Source organism: Phycodurus eques, chromosome 1, assembly GCF_024500275.1.
Source record: "Phycodurus eques isolate BA_2022a chromosome 1, UOR_Pequ_1.1, whole genome shotgun sequence".
Classification (NCBI taxonomy): Eukaryota; Metazoa; Chordata; class Actinopteri; order Syngnathiformes; family Syngnathidae; genus Phycodurus; species Phycodurus eques.
This window is the reverse complement of record NC_084525.1, coordinates 4051433-4063505: the sequence shown is the minus strand read 5'-3', so window position 1 is coordinate 4063505 and position 12073 is coordinate 4051433. Positions and strand designations below refer to the sequence as shown.

Here is a 12073-nt window from a genome sequence, read left to right as displayed (position 1 = left end):
GGTCGAACCTCACAGTAGAGGAAATCATACAAGGAAACAGTTTAGCTAAGAAGAAGTGGGACACTGAGAGGACTGGGGAGAGGCGAAAGGAATACATTGAGATGCGACACAGGTAGAGGAGTCAAAGGCCAAAAAAGAGGCATATGATGACATGTATGGCAGGTTGGACACTAAAGAAGGTGAAAAGGATCTATACAGGCTGACCAGACAGAGGGATAGAGATGGGAAGGATGTGCAGCAGGTTAGGGTGATTAAGGATAGAGATGGAAATATGTTGACTGGTGCCAGTAGTGTGCAAGATAGATGGAAAGAATACTTCGAGGAGTGGATGAATGAGGAAAATGAGAGAGAAGGGAGAGTCGAAGAGGCAAGTGTGGTGGACCAGGAATTGGCAATGATTAGTAAGGGGGAAGTTAGAAAGGCATGAAAGAGGATGAAAAATGGAAAGGCAGTTGGTCCTGATGACATTCCTGTGGAGGTATGGAAGCATCTAGGAGAGGTGGCTCTGGAGTTTTTGACCATGTTGTTCAACAGAAGTCTAGCGGTGAGAAGATGCCTGATGAATGGAGGAAAAGCGTGCTGGTGCCCATTTTTAAGAACAAAGGTGATATGCAGAGCTGTGGCAACTATAGAGGAATAAAGTTGATGAGCCACACAATGAAGTTATGGGAAAGAGTAGTGGAGGCAAGACTCAGGACAGAAGTGAGTATTTACGAGACAGAGTACCCAGAGAGGAACTGTGGTACTGCATGCGGAAGTCTGGAGTGGCACAGAAGTATGTTAGAATAATACAGGACATGTACGAGGGCGGCACAACAGTGGTGAGGTGTGCTGTAGGTGTGACAGACGAATTTAAGGTGGAGGTGGGACTGCATCAGGGATCAGCCCTGAGCCCCTTCCTGTTTGCAGTGGTGATGGATAGGCTGACAGATGAGGTTAGACTGGAATCCCCGTGGACCATGATGTTTGCAGATGACATTGTGATCTGCAGTGAAAGCAGGGAGCAGGTGGAGGAACAGTTAGAAAGATGGAGACATGCACGGAAAGCAGAGGAATGAAGATTAGCTGAAGTAAAACATAATATATGTGCATGAATGAGAGGGGTGGTGGGGGAAGAATGAGGTTACAGGGAGACGAGATTGCAAGGCTGGAGGCTGAGTGTGGTCAGGAAGTGAAGAAATGGGTCCAAGCAGGTTGGAACAGGTGGAGGAAGGTGTCAGGTGTGTTATGTAACAGACGAGTCTCTGCTAGGATGAAGGGCAAAGTTTATATAACAGTGGCGAGGCCAGCCATGATGTACGGATTAGAGACAGTGGCACTGAAGAGACAACAGGAAGCAGAGCTGGAGGTGGCGGATATGAAGATGTTGAGGTTCGCTCTCGGAGTGACCGGGTTGGATAAAATTAGAAATGAGCTCATCAGAGGGACAGCAGAGGTTCGATGTTGTGGAGACAAAGTTAGAGAGAGCAGACTTGGATGGTTTGGGCACATCCAGAGGAGAAATAGTGAGTATATTAGTAGAAGGATGATAAGGATGGAGATGCGAAGGCAAGAGAGCTAGAGGAAGACCAAAGAGAAGGTGGATGGATGTCGTGAGGGAAGACATGAGGGCAGTTGGTGTTCGAGAGGAGGATGCAGGAGATAGGCTTACATGGAAAAGGACGAAGCGCTGTGGTGACCCCTAAAGGGACAAGCCCAAAGGAAAAGAAGATTCCGTTAGATGCAGAACGTCACGTGACCAAACCCGGAAAACGGGATAGCTGACTTCCTGTGCATGCTACGCTAACGAGCATTGCAGTTTGATTACATGATTGTTTGAAGCCGTACTTGCTCAATTTTGTTTTCTTTGTGGCTGGTGTCTTCGGACAAAAGTTAAATACATGTATATCATTTTTATGAACAAATATATGTAAATACGAATGAAGCCTTAAACCAGGCAGGTCAGATGAGAACCAGTTCTCATTTACAATGACCTGGCCAAGTTTGTATCTTTAAACCAAAAACAAAATAGAATACGTATAAAAGAAAAAAAAACAGTGAAATAATAATCTAATAGATCTGGGTTTGGATAGGAAGGCGTAAATAAGAATATTTAATACACCACAACATATCACAGAAATACCTAGATACCATACAACTATATACGAATCGAGTGAATAGTACTTGTTTTGAAGTGCATATATAAGTTCCGCCGTTGAGGAAAAACAGCAAAGCCCACATCATTATTATTCAGTTGTATAGTACATTATCTCCTGCTGCAAGTGCACATGCGGATGTTTACTAGACACTTGGTGTACACCTGTAGTTAGCCTACTCCGTAGTTAGCCTACTCCAGCTGTGGTAAGAAATGGGAATAACAGGAGATAACAAGGCAAGAAAAACAATGTGGTCTTTCTGACTGGGAGAACAACAACAGTGTGTTGCTGGTTTGGATTTATGTGGACATGTGACACTGGCTCTGCTCTATGGACCATAAAGAGCAAGTGAGGGTATATGGTTATGGTAAGTAGTGTTCCCCAGTGAGAGGCATAACCTTTGCATTGCTGTCGCTTCAGTCTCACTAAACTTGCATCATTTATTAAAACCACTATTCAGCAGGTGTGTATAATAATGTTTGTCTTATGCCAATTTAAGATACCAGTTCAACTAGTACGTTCGTCTAAACAGGCCTCCTATGTTACCGAATGAGGATTCATATTCCTCATACAATTTCAAATAGTACAACAGAAATCTTAGTTGGGGGGAAAAAAACAAGTGGGTCAGCTGTAACATTTGTACTGAGAACAAAATACTCTCAGCAGTGACATTGAGGAAGGTGGTTTGGGCTTGGTTACAGAGACACCGGAGCTGCTGACACCAAGTGAGCAAATATGAAACGTGCAGCTATTTGTACATTGGATGATGGGACACTCCATCCAATCATAATTATTGTATGCCTGCTATCATGTACAATGGAGTTTAACTTTTCAGGCCTTTGTAAAACTCATATAAACACTTAACCACTATCTGTGAAATTACTACTACATACTACAACAGCAAAGAAACAGTTTATATTTTATCTAATTTTAGCACAAGGCGTTCCATTGCAACATATATAAACTTTGAGTCTATTTTTTTTTAAACTTCTGTGAATTTTCACCATTTTAATTTAACTACAGTAATATCCACACACTATTTTATAGAATTTGACCACCATATACTTTAAGGTCAGGTATCAAACTCTTGTTACCATAACTCTTATGTACATCTATAGGAAAATGAGGAGTAATTTACCCACTTCAGAAATGTTCTCTCATCAAATAACACAATTCAACATAATGGATAAGACCCCAAAAGATTATAGTTAGACTTCATGCGTCCCCACCCCAAAAAAAAACAAGTGTCACTTTGAACAAGCACTTTTGAAAATTGTGTATATTTTGGATTAAAAAGCATTCCTTCCTTCCATTTTCCCAGATTCTGCACTTCAATCAGATCTGTTTTATTTATATTGTATCATTTTTAATTTATAATATATTATGGTGGTGTATAAAGGCAAAAAAAAAAAAAAGTAGTAGTCAGTCAGTCAGTCATCACCTTCCCCACAAGTTGCCTTTGTGCACCAGCGCATATTGTAGCTTATGACACTTGTGAAACCAAAATTCTGTAATGATGTGCACCTTGTAAATTCACTCATGTACTCCAACTATTCCATTTAAAATATCCTTTTAACACAAAGAAAATGATGCCCGGCTCAATGGGAAATAATCTTTAATAGATACATACAAACAAATCTACATCAGGAAGTACAAATAAAATGCAAGCAGTAAGATAAAGACAGTTGTGGCACATGAAGTGCTGACTGTAGAAGATCACAGAGCTGGAAGTTCAGAGACAGCAGAATCAACAGATCTGATGCGATTGTACTATATGGCATTTGAAAATGTTGGCAGCACAGAACATTGTACGACAGCGCATCACTTTGTGGATTGTCGTTCTGTCTATCATGGCGCCATAAGTCTACGGTGTTGTTGATGCACAAATCAAACTGCTTTCCCACTTAGCAAAACACGTGCCCTGATATGTGCCAGTTCCATTCAGACATCTTTAACGATCTGGTTTTTCCTTTGTGAGCTAATTTGTGACAGTTGATTTAAGAACAATACAAGCCAAAATGGCACTAAGAAACCAAACGGAGACTAAAAAAACCAATGTGATTGCAAAGAGAAACATTTCTTGAAGATACATGCTACAAATGATCACAGTGACATATTTAAGAAGATTCCAGCTGATGCAGTAGTTCCTATCAGATGCCTTGAGTGTGAGCAGGAGATACTGGGTCAATGTCTCGCTACATAACAGTCTCACTGGAGTGGTCAGCATCTCAGTTCAGTTGCAACCACAAACGTCTGCATCTATTTAAAAATAATTTCTTTTTTAAAAAGACAGCTTCCATCCAGCCTTTCTATACTGTAGCTTATCCTCGCTGGGATCGTTGGGTGAACTGGAGCTCGTCTCATGCTATTGCTTGCATGATGCGTGAAAATGCTGCCATCTTGTGGCCATTTTATAACTGCAACTTTGCACTTTACGTCCATTGGCAAATTTGTTATTTATTGCAATCAAAAAATATAAAAGAATTTACCAAAAGTCTTGAGCTTTACGTGAGAGATACTGACCACTATTGGTTTGACTGTCAAGGCATATTTCCCCCATCAGCATGTGCATAGAGCTCAGTGATTCCTGATATCTTTTAAAGTAGAGTACAACTGGAACAAGTCATTAAAATAGGATAAGAATCTCAAAAAGGAGTCCAGCCACTATGAAAGAAGCATACTTGTTGAAACATCTTTGAGACCCAGACTGCCCAACAGGCTTCAGAAATGCTGTCAAACAAGTTCAACCCAAGAAAGATCCCAGAGAAGGACAAGAGGAAAGGAGAGAGGGCGAAGGGGAGGGGTGTGCTATCGAACTTGAACGTGCCGTCATTGGTAGAGCAGGTAGTTCTTGAGAAAGGCCGGCAAGGGCAGCCTGTGGATTTCACTCAGACGCTCTCTCCCTAGAGCCACCCGCACCGAGCGACGACACAGGTCCATCAGAGAAAGAGGTTCAGCTGGGGAGGAAAAAAGGAAAACAGGCATCTGTTTAAAGGTCCCGTATTTTGGCTATTTACAACTCCATAGAGTGACTCTCTAAAATGGACTTAGTACAAAATTGTCAGTTTCATTTAAAAAAAATTATTTTAAAAACCCACAAAAAACAAAAACAATTGTCATGAGTGTCGAGAAAAGGCCCCTCTGACCGCTATTTCTGTTTGACCCAGTTTTGTATCCTCTTTGTCAATATTTGGCTAAGACCGCCCCCTTTCCTCTGATTGGTTGCCTCCGTGTAGACGATGTACTTGAGAGACCACATGTGTTTTTTGACAGCGCTGGCTTGGGAGTGGACAGGGAAGGCGGAGATCTTTCTTCCACAGATAAGCTCGAGAAATTTGGATGACCTGATTTCAGGCCTCTCAGCAGACAAACGTCTGGAACTCAGGAACGCGTGGACGATTTTAATTCATATTTCACGTTTACTGAGGCACCACAGAGCCAATATTACATTGGTTACGTGGGTTGGTTTGGCAGAATGTCCCCTTGAAGAATGTGCCGTGTTTTACAAATTAGTTAAAACACAGCATCATCCACTAAAACATTAAATCCAGCCTGATGAATTGTACCATTCATATTTAAATCAATATATCTAAAAATAAAAAATCTGTCTGCACCAAAAGTATTGGCAATGGCACATCAATTACTGCACGAAAATGCTCTACTAAGTATATATTAAACATAAAATATTGCATTTAAGCCAACCAGAAGAAGCCATTTAAAAAAAGACAGCACTGTAACAACAATGACAAATTGGGGGCGTTTTAGTTACACCTGTGGAGACTGTTTATGGCCAAGAAATGAACATTTAATTCAAAGGCAACAGCCCTGGTGGACACTGCCGCAGTCAGCATGCCAATATTTTTGGTCATTGTACGTATACATGATTATGTGCCAGTCACATGTTTGGTATTACATGAGTTACAAGTCAGCTGTTGCTTTCTCACCAGTAATAGCAAATGTGTGACCATTTCTGAACTGCAAATACAAAAGCTCCCATTGAATTGTATTAAAGGACCCATCTAATAATATGAACACTGGCACTTATTCTATCATTCTGGACTTAAAACAATGTCCACAAAAAAAAAAAAATCCCCCCAAAAGTAGACTAAGTAGTAATTTTAGTCCCCAACCCCCCCCCCCCAATATTTTATTTTACGCCGGATTTTGGCCCACCCACATTTAGTCTAATACCTGCGTGAGCCTGGTGACGTCAGTGACAGAGGATGAGGATATTTACTTTTACTACGAGTACGTGTTCTTTGTTGCTTCACAAATTGATACGTCCCTATGTCCCAACTTCATCTGTTATTTTTATGCAATATTAGCCCATTTAAAGTGATGAAAATAGCTTAAGAACAAATCTATTAACGCTCAAAATGTCTTGGAATTGTTGTAAAACAGTCTATTTCCCTATTCTGTCCAACGGTCACCTATATTGAAAGTCTGGATGTTTTTTAGAAGAGTAAAAATTGTTAAGTTAAGATACATTTGAGTAGGCTTGTTTTGTTAAAATCAATCACTGTAATGCTTCGTCGCAGAAGCCAGCTCCATGAACCATGGAAGTAAGTGCGTGCAGATTCATTTCCGATTATATACATTGGTTTAGTCAGCTCGTATTGATTGCGTCGCTTATCTTTGAAAAAGAGTTTGCGAAGATGATGTTTTACAAGTGTTTTGTGATGTATCAAAGGCTTTCTGGACGGTGTGTGCTTAGGGCCATTGTCTTGTTGGAAGGTGAACCTTCGGCCCAGTCTGAGGTTCTGAGCACTCTGTAGAAGCTTTTCCTCCAGGATATCCCGTACTTGGCCGCATTAATCTTTCCTTCCATTGCAACCAGTCGTCTTGTCCCTCCAGCTGAAAAACACCCCCCACAGCATGATGCTGCCACCACCATGCTTCACTGCTGGGACTGTATTGGACAGGTGATGAGGTGTGCCTGGTTTTCACCACACATGCCACTTAGAATGAACAAAAACGAACAATTTCTATCTTGGTCTCATCAGACCAGAGAATCTTATTTCTCACCATCTTGGAGTCCTTCAGGTGTTTTTTTTTTTGGTTTTTTTTTTAAGCAAACTCCATGCGGGCTTCCATGTGCCTTGCACTGATGCGAGGCTTCCGTCGGGCCACTCTGCCATAAATCCCTGACTGGTGACTGGCTTTCTAGAACTTTCTCGCATCTTCCGACTGCATCTCTGGAGCTCAGCCACTGATCTTTGGGTTCTTCTTTACCTCTCTTACCAAGGCTCTTCTCCCACAATTGCACAGTTTGGCCCGACGGCCAGCTCTAAGAAGGGTTCTGATTGTCCCAAATGTCTTCCATTTCAGGATGATTGAGGCCACTGTGCTCTTAGGAACCTTAAGAGCAGCAGAATTTATTAGTATTTTTTTTTTAACATTGGCCAGATCTGTGCCTTGCTACAATTCTGTCTGAGTTCTTCAGGCAGTTCCTTTGACCTCATGATTCTCATTTGCTCTGACATGCACTGTGAGCTGTATGGTCTTATATAGACAGGGGTGTGGCTTTCCTAATCAAGTCCAATCAGTATAATCAAACACAGCTGGACTCCAATGAAGGTGTAGAACCATTTTAAGGATGATCAGAAGAAATGGACAGCACTAGCACAGTCAAATATGAGTGTCACAGCAAAGGGTCTGAATATTATGGCTGTGATATTTCAGTTTTTCTTTTTTTAATAAATCAGCAAAAATTTCAACAAATATGTTTTTTTCTCTCAATATGGGGGGCTGTGTGTAGATTAATGAGGAAAAAATTAACTGAAATGATTTTAACAAATGGCTGCAATATAACAAAGTGAAAAATTTAAGGGGGTCTGAAAACTTTCCATACCCACTGTATATCACCAACTTGAACAAAACGCTGTTTGGAAATTCAAGCAAGATGGCTTTTTTTCCCTCCCGTGAAACGTTATTTTGGACGTGGGGGGGTAATTCCGCCCGACAGCGACGATACACAAAATATGATAATACTGCCAATTTAGGGCGGCTGTGGCTCAATTGGTAGAGTGGGTTGCCAGTGACCGAAGGGTCGCATGTTCGAATCCTGGTTCGGACTCTCCACTGTGGAAGTGTCCTTGGACTACACACTGAACGCTAATTTACTCCCAGTGGGCATGGCAGCTGCCTTGGTATGATAAGTGCACTCCATTTACCATGTACTTTATAATACAGAACATTTTTGTCCACAGACTATGACGCAAAATAGTCTCCAGTTCTGTCAATGACATCACACGTTTGACAATGTAAAGAGGCTTCAACACAGGGCAATTAGTCATTATTAGTGGAATATATATTATCGGAAACGGCTGCCAGTTTCATTTTCTTGGGCAGAAAATACAGAGAACTTGCCTGTGAAATATAGGCCATCTGGACGCTATAGGTCCTTTAAAGCTATACACAGAGCAAATCAATGTAAATGTCAGCAGCTTATACTTACGGTCAAGTCCGTTTATGTACCGGATTCGTATTTCACAGTGTCCCCACACAGCGCTCACCACTGGGTATACCTTCCGTCCCTTTAATCCTCTGAAGGCCACCCCCAGGTAATGGCCATCCACAATGTAACCCAGAGTCCCTTCGTCCATGTCCAAAACGACCAAGAGGGAGTCCGGTATGATGAAGGTGTCGTCTGGCTCGAGGAAGGACGGGTACGTTTTTCCAGAATGATTCTTGCTGTCATGGTAGAGTTTACTCCTGCACAGGTCCCAACCCCAGGACTCACTGTTGCTTCCCACCAGCGCAGTGTAGCCCACGGAGTGTAGTGGAGCGTCACTTGTTGCCACACCGACCACAGCATGTGTGCCCCTCTGACGCATGGCCCAGCTGATTTCCCACACATGCAGTCCCCTTGTATAGCCAACATGGCCCCGGATGGCGTCCGTGCTTTGCGCCACGGGGTGCCTGTGGAAAACCAGCTTGTTATCGTCCTTGACGAAGATATTAAGCGAGCGGTCGTCGTTGTTCCACGAGTGCTGGACCTGGATGTCCACGCTGGCAGGCGGCATATCCAGCAGCAGGTCTAGTCGAGAAGGCTTGGTGTGATTCAAGGCCTGGAGCTCCAGCTTCAGGGGGCTGAACGCTGGATCTCGCATATCAATAGTTTTAATGCCACCTGGGACTTTTTGCCCCATACTATGGGTAGTAATGGCAGTGACTATGTCGTCTTCTTCCTACTCCCCCCTCCTCAAAGTCCACTGGGGGAGTAGTTAAGCTTTGGTCTTCTCTCGTGCTCATGCAATCCAAGAGGCAGGTTTTTGCTCCTCTGTCTCGTTTCAGAAGGTCAAGATGAGGTTTTTACAGCCTACCGGGGAAGATGGGATGAGAAGGTGGTGGAGAGGGAGGAGAAGAAAGGGGGAGAGAGAGAGGGGGGAAAGGAAAAAAAAAAAAAAAAAAAAAAAAAAAAGTTAGGCTCACCACAGTTCACTACACCATTTTGCATTCAATAATCCTGAACATTTGTTTTTTGCCTTTATTATGACCAGTGGCTTCCCATCCCATTGGAAACTCAGCCATTGTTTCAACTTTATACTGGGGTTGCACAGTATACCAGCACTAGATAAGAATAGTGACATCTCACTGTTAAAAATTACATGATGCCATGTGCTTTCATTACAGGTACTTCTGCACAGGAAGACCTAATAGAAGGTCGATACTGTCGGTGAAGTAAGGGAGGACACGAGGACAGTTGGTGTTAGAGAGGAAACTGCAGAAGATTAGCTTACATGGAAAATGATGACATGCTGTGGCGACCCCCAACGGGACAAGCTGAAACGAAAAGAAGAGGATTTGGTTGAGTTCTTTTCTTTTAAACAGGTCATGATTATTGGAGTTGAAATGTTAAAGAAATAAAGAGAAAAAGAAAAAAAATCCTATGGCATTTAGGCATACTTGTATTATGTTTAATTGGCAATAGGATTAGGAGGAGGGGGGGGGGGCTTTGGTCTGTAGACCACAGATGTTTGAGAATTCGTGTGGTAGAAGATTTATGACAATTTATAGAGAACATGCCAAACTAGTCATGACATAATACAGAACTGACAATGTGTGTTCACACTTGCCGCAAAAGATATTCCTGACCTCGTGAGATGCGTGAGGTTGCCTTTATTCACTTGAATACCTTGGTCTGCAACAATTTTTAGATACTGCCATCTGTCTGTAGAGTATCCCAGTTCCAGCTCTCCCTCCAGCAAGTGAGGAACTTTGACATGCTTTTCATATGTACAACCTACAACCCCAATTCCAATGAAGTTGGGACGTTGTGTTAAATAAAAACAGAATACAATGATTTGTAAATCATGTTCAACCTATATTTAATTGAATACAGTACAAAGACAAGATATTTAATGTTCAAACTGATAAACTTCCTTGTTTTTAGCAAATAATTATTAACTTAGAATTTTATGGCTGCAACACGTTCCAAAAAAGCTGGGACAGGGTCATGTTGACCACTGTGTTACGTCACCTTTTCTTTTAACAACATTCAATAAACGTTTGGGAACTGAGGACACTAATTGTTGAAGCTTTGTAGGTGGAATTCATTCCCATTCTTGCTCGATGTACAGCTTCAGCTGTTCAACAGTCCGGGGTCTCCGTTGTCATATTTTATGCTTCATAATGCGCCACACATTTTCAATGGGATACAGGTCTGTACTGCAGGCAAGCCAGTCTAGTACCCGCACTCTTTTACTACAAAGCCACGCTGTTGTAACACGTGCAGAATGTGGTTTGGCATTGTCTTGCTGAAAAAAACCCACAACGATTTGAAATGTGGACTCGTCGGAACACAGAACACTTTTCCCCTTTGCATCAGTCCATCTTAGATGAGGTCGGGCCCAGAGAAGCCGGCGACGTTTCTGGGTGTTGTTGATAAATGGCTTTTGCTTTGCATAGTAGAGTTTCAAGTTGCACTTAACAGATGTAGCGCCGAACTGTATTTACTGACATTGGTTTTCTGAAGAGTTCCTGAGCCGATGTGGTGATATCCTTTATACATTGATGTCGGTTTTTGATGCAGTGCCGCCTGAGGGATCGAAGGTCATTCAATGTTGGTTTTTGGCCTTACTACTTACATGCAGTGATTGATCTGAACCTTTTGATATGATGGAATCCCTAAATTACTTGCAATTGTACGTTGAGGAACATTGTCCTTAAACTGTTTAACTATTTTCTCATGCACTTGTTAACAAAGAGGTGAAGCTCGCCCCATCTTTGTGAATGACTGAGCAATTCAGGGACGCTCCTTTTATACCCAATCATGGAACCCACCTGTGCCCAATTAGCCTGCTCACCTGTGGGATGTTCCAAACAGGTGTTTGATGAGCATTCCTCAACTTTCTCAGTCTTTTTCCCCACCTGTCCCAGCTTTTTTTGGAACATGTTGCAGCCATAACATTTTAAGTTAATGATTATTTTCTAAAAACAATCAGGTTTATCAGTTTGAACATTAAATATCTTGTCTTTGTAGTGTATTCAATTAAATATAGGTTGCAACATGATTTGCAGATCATTGGATTCTGTTTTAATTTGTTTAACACAATGTCCCAACTTCAATGGAATTGGGGTTGTATATAGTACATATTCCGAGAGATTTAACAGTGGGGTTAAGCCTCCAATACTTCAGTGTGTCAATAGGCTCCAGCATCACAATTTGGGCTCTGTGAATGAGCCTACAGTTTGCCACAGGAACCTCAAAAAGCCTTTTTGAGCACCAATCTGTACTCAAGTGGTTTCCCCATTTTTCTTGCATTGAATTGGTGCCCTTGTGACACTTCAACAAATCCCCTGATACACAAAAATAAACATGACCCCTAAGAACATATGCAGAAAATGTTTGAACAAAACGCTAAGTGTTAGCCACTGAAACCAACTCAAGCCTGAAGTCTGCACATTTGACACACAGGTTGTCTACAAATTGATCA

At 41.9% G+C, this 12073-nt stretch overlaps 1 protein-coding gene across 3 annotated transcripts in view; it reads right to left on the bottom strand.

Moving 5' to 3' along the window:
* Window positions 1–3733: 3733 nt before the first annotated feature.
* Window positions 3734–12073, bottom strand: part of spsb1 (splA/ryanodine receptor domain and SOCS box containing 1) — a 46166-nt gene continuing 37826 nt past the window's right edge. For 2 of the 3 annotated variants that reach the window (XM_061672894.1, XM_061672903.1), the window contains 3 exons: window positions 9878–9920; window positions 8593–9456; window positions 3734–5092 (listed from right to left, as the gene is read on the bottom strand). In XM_061672894.1, coding sequence (XP_061528878.1) covers window positions 4965–5092; window positions 8593–9286 — 822 coding nt within the window. In that variant the 5' untranslated portion in view covers window positions 9287–9456; window positions 9878–9920 and the 3' untranslated portion in view covers window positions 3734–4964. The remainder of the gene's footprint in view (window positions 5093–8592; window positions 9457–9877; window positions 9921–12073) is intronic. The other variant, XM_061672911.1, reaches the window with a different exon arrangement.